The 20,116-nt window shown below is 38.9% G+C and overlaps 1 protein-coding gene across 2 annotated transcripts; it reads right to left on the bottom strand.

Moving 5' to 3' along the window:
* Positions 1 to 640: 640 nt before the first annotated feature.
* Positions 641 to 20,034, bottom strand: LOC117473486 (signal transducer and activator of transcription 5B-like). 2 transcript variants are annotated; one of them, XM_034119073.1, is made up of 19 exons: positions 19,894 to 20,034; positions 18,436 to 18,570; positions 17,521 to 17,677; positions 16,471 to 16,560; positions 16,081 to 16,258; positions 15,085 to 15,215; positions 13,536 to 13,687; positions 12,826 to 12,981; positions 11,912 to 12,091; positions 11,123 to 11,228; positions 10,593 to 10,715; positions 9,461 to 9,553; positions 9,111 to 9,317; positions 8,806 to 8,900; positions 7,815 to 7,957; positions 7,404 to 7,559; positions 7,208 to 7,259; positions 6,480 to 6,587; positions 641 to 5,551 (listed from the first exon to the last, which is right to left on the bottom strand). In XM_034119073.1, the coding sequence occupies exons 2-19, from the start codon at positions 18,561 to 18,563 to the stop codon at positions 5,428 to 5,430; spliced, it is 2,379 nt and encodes a 792-aa protein (XP_033974964.1). In that variant the 5' UTR covers positions 18,564 to 18,570; positions 19,894 to 20,034; the 3' UTR covers positions 641 to 5,427. The 2 variants fall into 2 exon arrangements, with proteins under 2 accessions (XP_033974964.1, XP_033974965.1); XM_034119074.1 differs by having other exon boundaries at positions 11,123 to 11,210.
* Between the last annotated feature and the right edge of the window lie 82 nt (positions 20,035 to 20,116).

Below are 20,116 nucleotides of genomic sequence, written 5' to 3'. Positions count from 1 at the left end.
AAGTGGCCTAATTTCAGGAGCAAGCTTGATGTAATATATGATCATGTCATAAAAGCACAATGTAAAACCTTGTTAAAAAAAAATCATTGACTGCTTACTTCCGAAACAGTTAAAACAAGTTTGAAATAAATCAAGGACAAATGGTTCTCATGTTTGCTTGTAAAGGGTTACTAGCATTTAGTAGTCTACTTTGGTACAAATTAGAATCAGGCACTTCTGATTACTGCTGACATAGCCATCAGTCAAGACATGTCATGATGTCTTAATCAATAGTGCACATGCATACACTTTCTGCACAATAAGCACAGTGATGCCTCTAAACAGCAGAAGATTACAGAATGAAAACAGCAAACTCTGTGCAATGGCTACTGATCAAACAACCAAATCAAAATCTTTATGAGGTCAAACACCTGTATTTATTTACATGGCGATGTTAATGGTTAACCTATTATGGAAAGCAATAACCTACCTCCAATACTGAAGTACAGTTTTAATGTATTTCTCGTTTTTTTTAAGTTACTAGCTCCAAGCTTCACATCATAATTCAGAATACTTGCCAAGTGGCTAAATGTGTTATTTAGCAAAAAAAAGTAGACTCATCAATACAGTACCTGGTTCAACAAACCACAGTGGGATATAATTCATTATAAAAAAAAACGTTTATTTTCAAATCCCCAAACCCTACATTTAACTTCCAGCAGAAAGTGGCACAATAAGGATGTAAATACAAAGTACCCAAACAGGCCACTGGCTGCACATAAGCAAGCAAAGATACCAGGCTAGAAAAGTAAATTACACTGAGGACAAACATAAATTAAATTGATTTAAAGACAAGCAGGAGAAGAACTGATGAGCACAAACACATGAAATAACTGCTGGTGTAAACATCACAGTGCTTGTTCGCTTTTGTCGAGTTCAAACACCATCAAAGTTTGTGTTTTATTTACCTATCAAGCAAAAAGCATAAGACGCAGAAAGGTATACACTCAAGTCATCAGGTTTTATTTGGTTGATTTGGACTAAACTTCTAAACTTATTTCACAGTGAGTTTTCTTGAGGTTTATGGTGTTTACTTCCATTCTGGGTGAGTTTTGTTCCTCAAGGTGATTAGACATGCCTTAGTTAAGGCTGTTAGTAGTGCAGAGTAAAGACAATGGCTTTAAAATGTCCTGTATGGACCGTGCTGTCCCTTCACAATCCACAAGGCACAGACAGATCTACAGAGCCTCTGTACGTCAAAACTAAAAGACTACTGAAGTGAGAATTTAGAAAAAGCTTATTATGCAGAGCATGAATTCTTCCACCATGAGGGCGCAGACCTGCTCAATGATTGGACTCTGGCACTTTCAGAAGCTGTGAGGATAAATGATCGACAAACACTTCTGACTGAAATAACTATTACACAGTATGAGGTATGAGCATTCTCCCAAAGGAATCCACTGACAGATGACAAAGCTGTAAGACAGCACACACCTCAAAGTAACATTTCACAACATATATTCATACACGGAATATGTTTAAGATTCTCTATGTCATAAACATTCACTGAAACTGTCACATTGAGACTTTTCAAATCAATATAACATGTTGTAGTTTGTCATTTTTGTTTGAGCCAGTTTAATGTATCCACTAACTGATTCCAATATTGTATTAATGCATGTATTGTTGAACATTTACAGTTTTTTTAGTCAAGTTTAGGCTCAGGTTAAATGACAAGCTTACTTTGGGTTAACACAAACGTTAAGCTGATTGCATTAGAGGAGCAAAACAACACAAAGGTCACTTCAATTTAATCTGTTACACCATGATTGATAATAAATGATGTACAGTGAGAGGGCAGTCCTGTAAACAGTGCTCCTGGCTTCCAAAACAAGATGCATTTCATATGAACATGGCTCTGACCAACTATTCAAGAGGGACATCCACGGTTTCTAGGGCAGAAAACTGAGCTATATGAAAGAGATCATTAAGTAGAAAATATATTGGTGCCAAAATCCAAGAGCACTGACTGTAACATCGAAACTGTCCACATGTAAAGATAATCCATTTTATGCTCATTAATGTAAATGTTGACTAAAAAACAACCAGAAGATGCAACTAACAATCATAATAGGTGGGGAAATAATTATCCAAGAACAATCACAACAGTTCAATATCCTGCATTCTGTGGTAGCTTCAGGTGCTAAAACAAATGAGACCCAGCATGATAGGCCATTATACAAATCCTATTTGATTGTTTAACACTAATATCCCATGACCTGCACTTTATCACATATCAATGATACATTATATAAACTCAGTTTTCTGAAAAAATACTCTGCTATGATTGGCTAATTATTTATGTGCAGCACAAATGTGAGGGCAGGTGTAATACTGTAGCATTATATTTTTCTGACGCATTATTAATCTACATAGGGTTTAAAAAACACATGACGTTACTTTAACACTACCATACATCCAGCCATTTTAAGTAAGAGGTGGTAATGTTGCAATGAATGCAACTTGACTGAGAACCGCTCCAAATATTTTCCCCAACTAGTAAACATCTGTTTTGTGAGGACAGTATTCCGTTTTCTGTGGCTCTACAGGAGCTTGGTCAAGTCAGAGAAAATAACCCAAGTGACTTTATGTTGATTTTAGAGATCACATTTATAAATGACTGGAGGTGTGGGGTTGTGAAAAGATGGGGAGGGAGAGGCCACAGTTGCATTTCACCACTTTAAAAACAATTATCCATCTCTGCCAACTTCATTAAAGGAAAATAATAAAAACATAAAAACTATTAATCAGTACTTTGGGTAAACAAATGGCAGTTAAGAGTTTAGAAAGACTCTAACTGGTGATTGTTGGGAATTCCTTTCCATATCTCCAGATTTAAAATGTAAATGTTGTATAAACATTCACCAAGGCAACGAGCATTAACTCGACTATAACAGATTCAGGCACAGTAAAATGTAGCTAATTGCACGTTGGTAAATTGAATTCTAATTTGGTAAACCCCAACTATATGCTCATGGATATTGTCTTTATATAAAAAATTGTAATCAATAAATATCCCTCTAAATTATCGTGTTATATCACCCATTGTATTTAAAACTCCATCTGACAAAAGTAAAAAAATATGACTTATGAGTTAAGTCTTTAAATCAACAAGCACTTATTGACTTTATAAGAAATTATGGCATCTATGACTAATACAACATTTTTGCTTTAAGGTATAGTACAGGAAATTCATAAAATGGCTATAATATAAAATATTATACAAAAAGCACCAAAAGATAGTTTGAAACCAGACTATGCAACCTGAGACCTCATTAATCAAATCTTTCTCCAAAGGAACTCATAAGTAATGAACTCCCCCTTGTTTAGTTCAAAACGTGTGTGACCGGTAGCTAATGTACGCTAATGTACGCTAATGTTAGCTTAGATAAATATTGCTGTGTAGCTCACAATACCAAATGTGTTGGCTGATCCCTCTACACCTGTACTATTGTAACACCATGTTTTAGCATGTTACAAAGACATATTGGTGGTTTTACTACCAAAGTAAATGTCAGATTTAAACTCATCAACTCCCTGCGGCTGCTGCTGTGTCACTTAGCATCTGCCTAGCTTAGCTGTGGTTTACAACAGGTTCAGCCAAATTGCTGTGAAAAATGGTGGGGATGGTTTTAGATGCGATTTTACAGATGAACTGTTAATTTATTCCTCCTACTGCTGAGAACACTTTTCAGAACTGAAACAGTATACAGTTGATTGTCACAAAACGATGCATCAGTGTGCACTGTTAATATAAGTTGTTTTTCACATTCAGCGAAACTCGTCGATATCAAAATGTGTGTATATTTGAAACCTAACTTTTTGTTCAATCTATTTCCTTATAAAATATGTATTTTAACATATTGACACTTGGATTGTTTTATAATCATGTTTACTTGCTAACATGCTAGCACTAATGCTTGTTGTTTCTTGCCTTTGCTGGCACATAAGTGCTTTTTCTGGTTCAGTTGAATAGCGTGCAACATTGACAGATTCAGCATGGTGTCTTTGCGTTACTGGCACGCTCATGCTATGCAAGACAACCAACAAAACGGGGACCCAGTTATTGAATCATTAGTGCTAGGTGGTCAAGAAGGTAATCTTCATGTGCGCTGCAGGTTTGAATTCATCCTAAGGATCAGTGAGCTCCAGAGGCGATGGGTCAAGCTATTGGCAGAAACAGCTTTGTCTGCAATTTTCCTAGTGGTAAAATAAGGAATTACACCTTCCGGATCTGTGATTTGATGCACTTCAGTCTTAAAATAGTTTTCACTGTAGACTTACATAGGGAAAGATAACTCTGTAAATCAGGGGATCATTCTTTTCTGAAGGGAAATAAACTTCCCACTCAAAAATGTATACAGCCCTTATTTCAAAATATGTCCTATTAGTCGTAAAAAGGGCCCCATGGATGCGGAAGATTCAATTGATTTTGCATTCATACCAATTTGGCTGTATGCGCCACTGATCAACTTTCGTATTAATAACAGGGGCCCTGCCTCTAACTCTGCAGCCAGTCTCTTTATACATCAGCATCTGGGTTTAAACTTAAACCACCTTATTTAGTTTCTGAAAACACATGTGTCTTAAAAAAATTCTCAATGTCCAAGCCACAACTAAGCCAATGACGTAGCAACCTAACTAGGAAACACATTGGTTGTTTCCTGCTTGTTGTTCTATTCATCTCACTCTCAGTCTGCTCCCTTTATGAGCCCCTCTTTAAAATAACAGACTTAAAATAATCTTGGAAAACGTACATTTGCCATCATCCTGTAAATACTTTTGGTCACAGAGGCTGAGATCCAGCAAAAGTGACGTATTTGATTTATTCTGGATTGACTGAATACTGATAAGAATTAGCGACAAATAATCTCAGTAATGGAGAAGATGTAGAATGTTTCAGCATTTTGTCACCAATGTTAAATGTGTAGATGAAACAAACCTTCAGAATGAAAAAAAAGCTGGTATGACTGCTGTACATTTCTAAGCAGACTTCTCCTTTTGCCAGCTAAAAGCTAAACAGGCACATATGAATGCAAAGCTTACGTAAAAACTGACTGTATTTCGTGTTGAATAAATCCAGACCGGAAAAACACATCAACCCTGAGAAACTACGGTAAGTGGGAGAGGACATTAAGACCATCAAATGTCTGTAACATTGATTTCTGATAGTAGGTTTTCTTTCTCAACAGAGACACTTAAGCAAGTGGACGGATATATGACCAGACCTTCTTCTCACACTAAACCCCTGTGGGGAGCTGAAACTGAAATACATTGTGATGTGGATCTGCCAGAGCAGCCGATGAACACAGGAGACGTTTCTCTGTGGCTGCAGTTGCGGGTGTTTCTGTAAGATAAGATGGAGAAGACCTGAAGGTGTGCGCAGGTTCAGGACTGCTGACTGCTCCACTGGTTGGCCATTGGCCTGCGGAGCAGCTCCTCCACATGGCGCGCCACGTCCATCGTGTCCTCCAGGTCGAAGTCTCCCTCTGCATCCAACATGGTGTCACTCCTGACAGGACGACAGTAGAGACGCAGGCCACATTGTCATGAAGGAGGTTCATTGGACAATAATTGGGTTTTTTTCTGTTGGATTTTCTACAGTGTAATTGTGAATTATCAGGTAGAACATATCGTAAGTAATTAATCAAAGAAACACTTAAAATGAAACCCAGACAACGCAACAGAGTCAAATATATCTCTGTATCTTTAGAAAACTAGTTAAGAAGGGGATTTTATATGCATGTATATGTATATATAAATAAACATACATATATATATACACATACCCACATGTCTGTATGTAAGCTGCCATGAAACACACACATCATATTGTCATCTATTAAGATTACGAACCTGTTAACAAACAATGCTAATGCTAATATACACGTCCAGCAGTTAGAGCATCAAAAGCATGCATTACTCAAATCCATCAGTTGAAAAAACACAAAGACTCCAGCATTGTCTCTCTTTTCGCTCAGTGTTGGTCTCCACCATCTCCTGAGGAAAATATCTGGCTCATAAGCTGCTAAATGCGTCACTATTTTCAACAGCGTTTTCCTTACTTTGTCTGTCTGCTGTTTCCTGGCATTTTCTCTGAAAACAGCTACCAGCTGCTGCCGAACAGACAGCATTAAGTAACCCCAAAAGAAATTAAAGCCAGACAGCTGAACAATAAGCTGAAACTCACTAAAGCTCAGAAAAGCTGAGGGAATCTGCGGTCATGTATTGTTTATTGATTAAAGTCACTTTTAGTAGAGGCTGCAATACCATTGCAAAACAAAATAAAGTGCCAACAAGTACAAGCACTGGGAATTTGACTCCAGTAAGAATATGTACACTTTATCATCAAGGTGTACTTCAAGTATGAAAGCTAAATGTACTCCCTTTCATTTTACAGGGTGATGTCCCAAGAATGAAATGTAAAGGAGTGTGCTTACATCGAAGGGTAGACTCCAAAGCTGCTGGGGTGGCTGACTGGCGGGGAAGCTGTTTGGTCCATGAACGAAGGAGTTCCTCCACTGGGTTCAGATTTTGGGGTGGTGAATCTAACAGAGACATATAACAAGCATTATTTCATCAACTAATCTGACCATGATCACGTGTCTGCACCAAGCCCAATAACTAAACACATATTTTAGTAACTAATACTGTAATAATAATAAAAAACTAATTTCTGAATGGCTAGCAAGTGTCGGTCAAGCCTGTATTAGGATGCTTTAAATACAACTTCATACTATAATGGCAGACGTATGTGTTTGTGTGTGTGTCCCAGTTTTGATTATCTTGCCAACATTTGTAAGGATTTACTTTACGCTCTGTGTGTGCGTGCGTGCGTGCGTGCGTGCTGTCGAAGACCTGAGGAAGTTCAGTGGTGCTTTGACCTGGGGCAGATACATTTGATGAAGCTTTTGTACTTATGAGAGTTACCACCATAAACCTATGCATAGACTCACTTAGAAACCCAAGAAGGAGCGGCAAAGCTACAGGAAAGATATTTGAAAGATTTCCATTTTTATGTTGATAGAGGAGGGCAGCATCGTGTTTAGGGATTCAAATACCATGTCTACATTAAACTTAAGTAACTTGCTTCTTATTCATTTGTGTCCATTTGAAGTGATTTGTGTTTGCCGTGGCAGTTTAACAAAAGAGAGAAAACACAACTTACTCTGGCACAACTTGTTTGATCTGTGGTTTTACGTATCCATCCACTGCTTTTGCTGCAAGAAAGACATATCGCCTTACATTGTTTAGTCATTTCAACTTTATAATGCCATCCACTTACACCTCATAACCGAGTTATATAAAAATAAAGAGTTCTTCACTTTACTGTTGATGTGAATAGAAAAGATGCTGGAACTTACAGAGGGGAGGGGTGTAGTACTTGGCGAAGACCTCGTCTTTGGGCCGGTCCGGGTACAGGAACAGAAGATGGTTGAGGTCACTGATGCGGTCCGCCAGGGAACGGATGGAAAAGTCCTTTGTTGTATAAGGCAACAGATTCCAGACCAGCCTCTCACCTAGCCGAAGATCGATAAAAGCAGGAGTTCATTCACTGTATTCATCAAGATGTAAAATAATATATTTGCGGGGATTATGGTGCACGACCTGTGTAATGCACAAATGAAAATACACCAACAAGTGGAATTAGAGATGTTACTGAGAGGGAAAAATTCATCTTGCATGCATTTCATTCAGTTAAATGTTGTGTTAATGAATGATTCATTGAGATTCACACTTATTGTAAGAGGCATGACAGCAGGGCGGTTTGGTACCTTGCTTGTTGGGGTTCTCAGCCACCCAGGCGATGGTGATGCCTCCAATCTCTGAGTCACTGAATCGCAGCAGGAACGTGCCGTTGGGTTTGGAGAGCAGCATGTCCTGGGCCTGCTGCTTGTTAACAAAGCCCAGGATGGCCCTATAAACACACAAACACACTCAGAAAAGAAAGCAAACCCATTGCTGTTCTTTAACCTGAAGAACATCAACTCGAATCGTTCAAACTATTGCTTTTTTCATTAACGATTTATTTTATATCATTTAAAGAGGTACTGCAAAAATGGTCTTAGCATCGCGACCTTAATAACCAAATGACAATTGAACCGATTGGTTGAGCATGCTTTTGAGACGGTAATAAAAAACATACTCATTCATTGTTTTCACAATACAGATAAAGGAATAATATTAGATGTATCATATCTACAACAATGAATGAGCGTTCTTGTCTTTTAGACGCAAATAGTTGATTTTAATTAAAATTGAGTGCTAAACATTTTTTTTTAAAACTATAAAAATTACAAACACGCTGTTAGATAGAGCATGTTTTTAGAAAAGCACTATTATTTAAAGAAACAGTGATACCTAGTGGACTTTTGGAGCATAATATACCTAAACCAAGAACAAGATGGCTCATTTCATTTGACTGAATTTTAACATATTTTAAGCTATAGTATGAAAATAAGATAGTGACTCAAAATGTGTTCTCCAAAACCTAACCAATCATTAAAGGGTTAAAGCTAGGGGGGGGGGGGGGGGGGGGGGGGGGGGGGGGGGAAGTTAAAAAGCCTCTTTAAAGTCTGCCCTAAAAAAAAAATAAAAACAGCCTTTTCTTTTGGAGGACCACCAGAAGTATCCTGGAGCTGTACTATGACAATATCTTTGCTCCTCACACGTTTTTCCAGTACTACTTTTTCAACTTACTTTGATCTTAAGTTGCTCTTTTAGCTACCGACATAAAACCGTCTCTTGTAAAAAATGAGCCATTACCCATCATTCCAGTGAGGCTTGAGATGTTTCTTCATGAGCTCCACAACTCCATCAAACCACTGCCAGAAGGTGAAGTTGCGTCCGGGTAAGCTCTCCTAAACAAACCAAACACACCATCAGTACGTTTACAGGCACACAAAGCTAAACCAGGTTTTTGTTGTGTGCTTTCATTGGTCATTTTAACAGCAGCAGATGCTTCTGCTTCTTTTTTATTTATATACCGTGTTGTTATCAATACATACACAGGTTGCCACATCAGACTATCAGTAGGTAGATCATGGAGAAATACGCTGGAAGATGCTCACCCTGTTGAACTGGGCCCAGGATATGCTCACGTTGCGGAAGTCCTCAGGGTTGTTGCTGCTGCTTGTAAAAGCTTTCTGCGCCAGGAAGACCATGTTATCTTCCGACAGGCCCCGCCCACTGTGCATCTCTGCCTTGTACTTCATATCTAGGGCCTCACACAGCTGGGGCCACATCACCTTGTCTGGCACGATGAACGGCACCCTGCCCTGAGGTGGAAACATGGAGGTTAAACAATCAGGGTAGAGGACGAGTATGTAGATACATTCATTGTTAGTTTTGCTCTGTATGTTTGGGTCTGTTCAAAATATAATAAAACTTCTGATTAGTTGATGAGACAGCATTAACTTACTGGCTCAGCGAAGGCGTTGTCCCACAGGACGGTGGCTGTGGCGTTGTTGTCCTGACTCCCATGGACAATCACAACCACAGGCAGTGATAAGGTCTGCCACACACACACACACACACACACACACACACACACACACACACACACACACACACACACACACACACACACACACACACACACACACACACACACACACACACACACACACACACACACACACACACACACACACACACACACACCACACACACACACACACACACACACACACACACACACACACACACACACACACACACACACACACACACACACACACACACACACACACACACACACACACACACACCACACACACACACACACACACACACACACACACACACCACACACACACACACACACACACACACACACACACACACACACACACACACACACACACACACACACACACACACACACACACACACACACACACACACACACACAAGCTGATGTTTATCTGATTTGCAGGGCGATGTGACTTAGTACTGGTCACTGTCTAACTATGGAAAATGGCATTGTTCATATTTGGGTGTTTAGGCTCAATGCAGCCTCTGCTCTCAATGCAGGGTTAGGGTTAGAAACATCTTTCATCTGCTCCTTTTGTTGACACGAAAAGTGGGCTCAGTCTCTGTTCATCACTATTCCCCATGCCCTTATACATGCATGAACTAAAAGCCTGTTCTGTGTATTAGATATTTAACAATTCAATTGAAGTGAAGGCAATATCATGCTATTAAATATGTATTATTATTAAAAGAAAAGACAGGTAATAATATATTATGACAGAAATGAGTTGGCTGTAGTGCTATAATAAAAATGTTTTGTCTCACTGGCAATAAAGGGGAATAAATAACAACCAAAACAAATAAAGAGAAAAAACAAACGTGTTGGCATCGGCTTAGACATGTGCAATTGGTGAATCCCTACTATAACTATTAATCAATGTGAAATGTTTCATTTTAAATACAGGGCTTAGAGAATAGTCTAAAATAGACAGAGGCAGTGAAGAAGGCAGATCATTTAATTACTTAGCAAGATACCGAGTGCTGTTCACAAGTAAATAAAGGGTAAAATATCCAATTACTTTGACATGGAAGACCAGCTCGTTGCCTCCGACGCTGAACTGCGATTCGAACAGAACCGTGAACTTCTCCTCCGTCACCGACTCTGCACCGCGGCGGTCTGAACGCTTGATCCTCTTCAGGGACTGTACCAAGACAAGAGAGGAGATTTCACACATACACCTTCATAACAACAAACACAGCCCATATAGTGCACTCTAAGCAGCATCATCTCCATTCTCTGGCGAGGAACTGTGCATCAGGCCAGTTTTTGAACAACTAGTATTTGTCTTGCAAATATACCCTGACATGTAAGCAATATAATTCTATTTTCTGAAATTTTCAAATCTGAAATAGTTTTTTAGGTCGTTGTCAAAAAGGCAGCACAATCAATCGAAATCGCAATACGGACTACTATCCCTATACTATAGCTGTCAACTGAAAGGGATTACAAACCAAAATATATGAAGGTATTGTTGCATGCAATTTCAACAATTACATAAATACAAAATGTTATATAATGTTATTCATACACTTAGCTAGCAGAGCATACCATATTTCTGAAGTGTGCACTGAGGGTGCCGGTGGCCTGGTGATACTCCATCACACAGTTGTTGTTGAGGATTTCTCCACTGCTTTCACTGCCAAGGCAAATAAAGCTGTTAGAAAGGATTGAACAAAGCTCATCTGTAGCAGGAAAAACCTTCAACAAATGGCGATGTCAACTTAGTATATATATTTTGTGACTGCCTAAGGAGTGGTGCAGGAATAAGTCCAACAGCACAGAAATGAGTTAGCAGTGTATCAGTTCTGGTTCCCTCGTCCCAAAGTCAACTGTTTTTTTAACCTGTTATTGGTTAGATGCTTCAAATAGGATCTATGGTTAACACAAGCTGAAGAGATGATCACATTTTGTTCTACCCCACTGGTGAATGTCCAAAGATTCTATGTATCAAGTGACTAAATGAGTCTACTAAACTTTATCACTACGAACATTAGCCACCTTTAGATTAGCGGAGGTAATGTGCAGCCATGTGACCTTTATGTAGTTGTTTATATCCTCACGTTGGACTTTTACGTCTGCCGATTGCCTTTTCACTTTAACAATATACAAAGTGTTGTAAATAATAAAGTGTGTAAGTATCATAAAAGTGTGTTTACCACAGATCTTATTTTCTGCAATATTTCAAAATCCAATGGAACCCTAATGTTTTTGTCGAAAGGAGCCGTTGCGTTGCTAATGTTTGGGTCGGCCTACAGAGAATAACAACAAATCATTTCAGCTCAACATTATCCATGTGTTTTACTGGTACCTTCATCATCATGGCCCTATGGCCCTCACCTGTGTGTGCTCTCATTCTTCAGCAGAGCTTTGGCCTGCTGCTCGCTGACGATGACTGCTTTGACCTGAGGGGGGTTCATGTGGACGTTGAGCTTCCCCCCCACCAGGAGGCGCACTGTGGCTGCAAACTTGGTCTGGGTCTTTAACACTTGGGGGGGCTGCTTCTCTATGATGAAGGTGCTGAAGAGAAGAGATGACAACAACATGATGGGCTGCTTGACATTTTCTCACAGAAGAGGAATTCAAAGGCAGTGATCTTGTTATTGATAAAGTTTGAGAGAAAGTTTTGAGAGAAAGAGACATCTCTTCCTTTCCAGCAAAGTAATCATTAATTCGCAAGTCGCTTTTCTTATTTGTTACTTTATGGGGATAAGAAATGGGAAGTGTGGTACAGTTATGTTCTTAGTTTGTTCATGATAACAAAAAATACATTGTTTTCCTTGTAAAGAAAACTACGTGAATTTTGCTTTTGTTGAAAATGTATTTAAACACAATGATATTTTCAAAATGTATATGTGTATAGGTGCATGTTGTAATTGTCATTATTTGCACAATAATTTGGAAATATTGTATGAGAGAGAAAGAGAAAAAACATGAATTCAAAAGTGAAACTAAATGCATGAATTGTGCGTTGTAATTCTGTGGCTAAGCAGCAGTATAAATATAGAACAGACTGAGTCTCTGATAAAAGGTGATAGCCAGACATTAACAAACTGGTTATAACTGACCTTGTGTGTATCTTGTATGAGAGGGGTAAACACAATAAGTGTACCAAAAAAAACAGACGCATACAGTATGAATAACATCTGCTGCTAATCATACAGCAGCAGCTCTCTGTCCTTAAGTATTAATGAGTTCTTCTTAACATCATTCCTTAATGTTTTTCACTGAGGTTAAGTGAAGCTGGTTCTCACCTGGTAACCAGGGCGGAGATGATGTCTGTGATGTCAGAGTTGAGTTTGCTCAGCAGCTCCTCCATGGGGCCCGGCAGGGGGAGCTGCTGAGTGAGATGTTCACAGCGCCGGATCTGCTGCCGGTTCTGCCAGATCAGGTCAGCCAGCTTCTCACACCTGGGGCAGAGGGAGGGAGGGAGGGAGGGAGGGGCAGAGCACAGGGGGAGCGGAGAACATTAGGCTGGGTTGTTCTATGCAAGTACATTTAAAACTGCAATATTTTACAATTGTTATTAAAGTATGTTACTTTTTCGCACTACTTAATACTGTAACAACAGTGTTGTAAAATAACACCTTACAATATTTACTTTTTAATATGTATTACTGGCTGCCACTGCATTACGTTAATTTGCTCACTTACTTTTAGAATGCAGCTATTATTTGATTCGTCCTTTATTAAAGTGTGCTTGATGTGATAGTCTATTTTATTTTTGTCTTTATCTGCCCTGTACTATTTGCTTATAAGAATGTACATTTCCTAGCTGTGGGACAAATAAAAAGGATTTCTGATTCTGATTTATGCCTTTATAAGATTTATAATGTATCAAACTCAACAACTTGAATGAAATACTCAAATTCTCCTCTACATCAGAAATAAAAATGCAATGGTTAAAACCATTCCATAAACTCTGCATTCTATAATATAAAATACAAGTAAGAATAGTTGATACCAGGACTGGAGGACGTCCAGCCCCCCCTCATGAGGACCCCCGTTGCCGGACAGCTGCTGCCTCCTCTTCCACTGGATCAGCTCCTCATCCAGGATCAGGGTCTGCTGCTTCCTCAGCAGGGCCAGCGTCTTCTGGTGCTGCTCGGACAGGTCCTGCACACATGGGACACTCAGCATGTTAACACACACAATAGAAACACACAGAGAAATAGGATGAGCAGAATCTTAGACAGCATCATTATGCAACTTAATTGCTGTAAAATCCATGTAGCATGCGTTTACTGTTCCGCTGTTTACAACTGATTTAGAGTTAAAAGGGGATATCTCCTACGACTGCAGTTCACTCTTGTGAGGAACTCGTGTTGCACAAGTCTGGAAAGTAATGAAGCACAAATGAAAGTGTTTTTAAAAAAAAAATAGAGTATAGGTTCAAAACTAGTTAAATACCATGGGTGCGCTCATCCAGAAAGAGGAAGGCTGTATGTGAGGAATGGTTTGCCAAAATAAACAGCTCAACTAAGAGACCAGTGGTGTTAAGAAATATCAACATTGGTATAGCCTTTAAACCTCTTTGAGTAGATTATTAGAGTTTTTCAAGAAAAAAAGGCCTCAATCCTATTACAATTGACTGGAGCTGCTGTAAGCCATTCAAAACATCAGGGAAGTTTAGTTAGTGTTGCTGTGATGCACCAAATAGCTACTGTGAGGTAACCTAATGTCTCACCATCTGTCTGTTAATAAAACAATGTGCAGCAGATTTTAGACCTGCTTTTATCGGATGTGAAATGACTGATGAAAATCTTCTGCTGCAGTGATGACTAAAATACATATAATGATAATGATAATGATAGAAACCAAGAAATTCAGAAGAATCAGAAATCAGATTACTGAAGAAAGCCACAAACATAACCCATGCACAAGAGCACATACACACAGTATGGCCAGACACCATTCTCTTCCTCACTGTGGATGTTCAGAAAGAACCATTTTGAAACTGGCTTTCCAATTTACATTCCATTAAGTAAGTTACATAAATGAAAAATAGTCATTTGATTTATGAAATAAATTGAATATACCTGCAAGAAGGTGAGAATGACAGAGAACCAGGATGAAAAAGCTATTACTGATTGGGTTAATATGCTTTTTTTTGTTCTTAGGTGGGCTGAAATGAATGATCCTGATGTAGCCCAAACTAACAATATCTGCTCAATCACGAGTGCTCAAATCTGTCCTTGTTCAGGTCCTCTTGGAAAAAATATAATCTATAACACATTATTTTCCCATGCACCCATTTGTTTTTCACCAGAGAGATCAACTTGAAGTATATCTGATTCTGAACATGATGAATGAGCATATTTATTATCACAAAACTACAATGTGATAATATTATGTGCAGAAGGACATTTGATCATGTCCTAATAAGTCATGAGGGTAAAATATTGGATTCAAAAAGTTGTTGGAATAATCATGAGACCGAAAAGAATAAATGGAGTAGAAACGTTCCTTGCTAGCCTGTGTTAATGTAGTGTGTGTGAGTGTTGTCTCCATACAAGCCTGTATTTCTGCAGTGTGCTGGCCTCTCTGGTGAGCCAGGTCTCCACAGTGGTCCTCTTGCTCTGCAGGGCGGTCTCTCTCTGGGTGCGCTCAGCTGGAGGCAGCGTGGACAGGCTGCTCAGCTGGGCTAACAGGACGAGTAGCAGGAAACATTACAAACAACACATACCACAAAACACTGTTCACTTCTGGGAAAGAAAGTGAATCTGCTATCTTTTCATCAGGACCGGGCTGCAGTGCGTTTTCAAACTAACAGATTAGTCAAATGGGCTGGTGATGTTGAACATGATGAACATCTTTTCTCGATAATCTGTGTTAAAATATGGAATGGAACTTTCCACGAATGAATGAATTAACAAAAAATTATATTTCACATTATTGTGATCTGTATATGTACGTGTGAGACATTTTATTCGTATTTTTTATTTTTGGTATCATGTTGTTCTTTTGACACTTGTCTGTGACTTTGTTGTACTCCTACCTTGAGACTTCAAATCAGATTTGATTGTTTTTGTACGTTTTGAAGCTTGTTAATAATGAATCTCAGGAGGCCTTTATTAATATCAGGGAGCCTTTTATGCTAATTGTATTCAACAATTAGAATGAATTAGTATGAATCATTGAACAGCGAGGAAAAGTCATCTTCATCTTAATTGTATTTACATGTTTTTGTTTCTATACATTTATAACTATTTTTAGCTAATACTTTAATGTTTATGTATTCTTGTTTTTATTATCATAACCATTATGTCTATGTAGTTATGTCTTATCAGTCAATGTCTTTTGTATTTCATTATATATTTTAGTGTTGTCATATACGTTTAGTGTTGTTGTTTTTGTAAGTGTTTCAATGTGGAAAATCCAATAAGACAATAGTAAATAAGAAACGTAAATAACTTTGTATTGAACTTATTCCAAAACATATAGTTATAGTTGTTATAGTTCTATTTGATCCTAACACGTCTCTGTGTGTGTGTGTCCCTCAGCCTCACCCTGGATGCGCATGTTCTCCTGGTACTGGATGATGAAGTACTCCTGGCTGTGCTGCAGCTTCCTCAGCTCGTTCTCCGTCTCCTGTGTGGCCAGGCGCAGCTCCTCGAAGGACTGGTTGATCTGCTGATGGCGCTGCGACAGGCTGTCCATGGCCTGCCCCCCACCCCCAGAGCTGGCCTATCCACACAACATTTAAAAAGTGCAGATGTTTTTTGTTTGCTTCTACCAATATCATGACTCTATTACTACTACTAGTACATGTCATTTATTGTTCATAGATATCCTTTCCCAGATGTCAATCTTAACCCAGCCACAATTTGGGGAAGGTACCGTGAGTTTACAGGAGTTCTGCAATGACAACACACATTCACTTCTCCTTTAACACTTACATTTGTGGCTTCTTGAACCAGCCTCTGCTCTGAGTGTAGGATGTGTTTGATGCAGCGCACAAGCTCCAGAGGACAGCGGTCATAAGTGCTCTGCAAAACACACACACACATGACACCGCAGATGATTAAGATTAGTTAGATCAAATACCATACCATCAATTTAGAGCCAGTGCACTTTCTGTCGTGCTCACTTCTATGGCTCAGCTCTTTCAATTCAAATTGTTTTGCTGATATGTGAGTGCTCTGAATTATTTCTTGATAACCTTTAATGCAATACAGTTTTAAAGAACATTTTTAATATCGGTAATTCCTTATTACCTATAGCAGAGGTTCCAAAAACGTTATAGACTCATACAGGCTAATAAATACCATGAAATTGGCCTAACCTGTCATGCATTTCTCTTAACCACTCTCTGTCATACCCCCAACAATATACTGATTTTGAACTAATGTAGGTCACCAGTTTGCAAATAACAAGCCAGCCAGGTCATCACTTTCATTATTCAGCATCACATGGTATCTTTGTAAGGACAGATGACCTAACCTAACCTGACATCTAACACTGACCTGTCACGGAGAGGTCTGCCTTTTTGTCTCTGATCTCACCACAATGAAACACAAACTAAACAATGTAGACATATATTATGTACTTACAATTGCAATCATGGCTAATACTAGTACAATGTAGGACAATTCAAACTTGCCCAATTAAAACAATATATCCTGAAGAGCTCTCTCCTTGTTATTCTCTCTTACAGTAGATGGGTGAGATGGCCAAGGTGACTTATTTTGTTTCCAGTTTGTAACCTTTACTTACTCTAACCTGTTTACATACGGCTTACAGCCAATGGCACCAACTTCTGACAAAACTACAATGTCCCCTTGTTTAGAAACCAGGCTACAGTTTGGTTTGACAGACCAAGTAACCCTAACCGTAACCCTAACCCAAACCAGTTGATGGTATAGCACTTCAGCTTTTATGTTAATAGCACCAGCGTGTTTCACCTGACCTAGTGAGGGGTAAAACAATGTTTCAGGGCAGGCTTGTACCTTGAGCTGGTTGGCGTAGTGGCCCAGCTTGATCTTGAGCAGGAAGCCGTCCTCTCCTCCCTGCAGCTGGGCTTTCCTCTGCAGCTCAGACACCAGGTTGTCCAGCAGATGCTTCGCTTTGGCTTCCTCCACTGGGTTGTCCAATTCCACTGAATCCCTGTGAGATCACATTTTTATTTTTTTCCAAATGTACTTTATATTTAAATGACAAGCCAATTACATATGTGCTGAACATTAATGGTCAATGTAAAAACCTCATGAATACTGCTACAGTATACAAAAACATATTCTTGTGGAAAAAGACAGTAGTGAAGCTGCCTTTGGTGGTTCCCAAATGTAGCTATTAGCACATTAGATTGTTATTATTCAAATTGCATTTTAAGGGCAATCGTTAAAAGGTATTTTTTCTATCATGCCAGATTATATATTATATTGTGATTGTATTACACTTGCACAGTTACCTGTTACCATCATTTATATTTTACTTTTTAGTTATTTTGTATTTTACTTTATTTTGAGATATTTCTATTTATTTTATACCCTTTTTTATTTTCAAATGATGTGCAAGGCCTTGTTTTAACATGCTGCTGTAACGAAAACATTTCCCAATTTGGGATCAATAAAGTACATCTTATCTTATTCTCTTGCACGATTTAGTTTCTATTTCTGCTTGCACTATAACAATTCTTTGATTGTATGTTGCATTGTTGGAGGAGCCTGAGACTACAGATTCTCCATGCCAAAACTATGCTGCAGCTATTCTGCGTACAAAAAAGCCATTGAATCTTAAATCATAATATATTTTGGATGTAATGTTTCTTTCAAATCCAGCAACATGTAGCTCCAATCTGAAGAAAGAACAATATTGTTTATATGAAATCTGAATAAAAGCAAAGATCAAAGTCTATTACATACCAGAGCTGGCATTCTATCCACTGGGCCAGGTAGTGTCGCACCTCGATGGGAAAGTGCTGGCCGTACAGCGCCTGCATCTGATGCAGCGCCTCCCCCTGCAGCTGCTGGGCCTGGATCCACATCGCCATGGTGCTCCTGTGGAAGCAGGAGGAGAGCAGGAGTAGAGGCCAGGGAGAGGAGGAGGGAGACGGGAGGAACAGCAAGCAAGAGGGGGAACAAAGACGATGGTGAGAGGGAGAGGAGTTAAGGATAGTGAAGGAAGTTGATGGGGAAGGAGAAGGAGTTTAGGAAATTGTTATCACAATGTTATGTTTTAAAGAATCAGAATCAGAATCTAGTTTATTGCCAGGAATTTGCTTTGGTGTATGGTGGTGCAAACATAAAAAAGATAAGAAAATAAGTTGTAAGAGAAGGTACAAAATATATTGTTACATAAAGAAAATATTAAAAAAAGAATAAAGACATGTATTTACACCAAATATAAATATACAAAATAAACTAAAAAACGTAGTACAATGAATATATGACAACCGCAGTATATTGTATTTGAAAGTGGAGGGCTGTGCAGAGTTTTAGAGAGGAAGGGATATATAGAAATGTGCAAAATACATTCAGAGAGATGGACATTCCTCATGAAAGAAATGCCTTTATTTGAATAAAAAGCAGGGAACCAGTAAATAACACAAACCAATGTTACTGAATGCTGGATGTTTCCCAGATAAGGAAGTGTCAAAACACACACAATGCTGACAAAAGAGCTTTAAAAACTGCACCTGAATTACGTGTCACAGTAATACAATAACAAAAAACAAACCAACCCACATTAAGACAAGTCAATTCTCAGCTTATTACTTAGCATACTATTTTAACATAAACATATTCGTACTACCATGATCTGTCTCGGTGGTTAACTGAGCAACCACCTCCTTACTACCAGTAAAGTTATGGCAACTGTCATATGGCATGAAAGTATAACTACATTAGAGATACATCAAAACAATAAGAAATTGCTTGGTGTTTGAAATGGTATGCTAAATGTGGCCATAAATCCTCACTTAGCATAGCTGAGAAAAGTCATATTAAAAGGAGAGCAGTAACGCATGTATTACACAGTCCTCTTCTCAGGCTGCACTCCCAAAAGTTTTTGACATAGCTTAGCATGCTAACACTCCTGCACATTGGGATTGATTCGTTGGCTACCATTCGAAGCAGCAAACTTGCAAATGGCGATTATTGCTAAATAGATGTTGCCACATGCTGAGTGGGAAGTCGGTGACTTTACGTTACGTTTGTTTCTGGGACAAGACAGTCTAACGTTAGCTAGCTAGCGAAGGTAAGCTATTCTACCACCTAGCATAGTAGGAAAGCTCACTGGTGAAGTAACGATACAGCGACCATAGAAAACTTCTCTCCCATGAGTTTTCAGTAAGGGAACATGTAGTTACGTCTTTAACTTACCTTGTCAGAGTGTGCAGTTCACCTCACAGCAACACCATGGATAAACGGCGAATAGCGCACACACACACAACTTTTAAACCTCACACAGGTTGGTTGACGTACATGTCACATCGCCAACTACTGGCAAAAGCAGCTGTTGTTGACCTGCATCAAGTCAAAGTGAATGTCAAACGCAGCTTCCGGCTGAACATTTCAAAATAAATTTAAAACCACCTTATCTCTA

The sequence above is a fragment of the Trematomus bernacchii genome, unplaced genomic scaffold, assembly GCF_902827165.1.
Source record: "Trematomus bernacchii unplaced genomic scaffold, fTreBer1.1, whole genome shotgun sequence".
NCBI classification, from domain to species: Eukaryota; Metazoa; Chordata; class Actinopteri; order Perciformes; family Nototheniidae; genus Trematomus; species Trematomus bernacchii.
The sequence above is the reverse complement of the archived record's forward strand: the minus strand, read 5'-3'. Positions and strand labels throughout refer to the sequence as shown.

What these genes read in the sequence shown, in the direction of transcription:
- LOC117473486 (XM_034119073.1), bottom strand. Translation starts at nt 18,563, where the DNA reads ATGGCGATGTGGATCCAGGCCCAGCAGCTGCAGGGGGAGGCGCTGCAT. An exon ending in TGAGAACCCCAACAAGCAAG is followed by an intron (nt 7,560 to 7,814) that starts GTACCAAACCGC and finishes ATCTTCGGCTAG; the next exon opens with GTGAGAGGCTGGTCTGGAAT. An exon ending in GTACTACACCCCTCCCCTCT is followed by an intron (nt 7,260 to 7,403) that starts GTAAGTTCCAGC and finishes TCTTTCTTGCAG; the next exon opens with CAAAAGCAGTGGATGGATAC.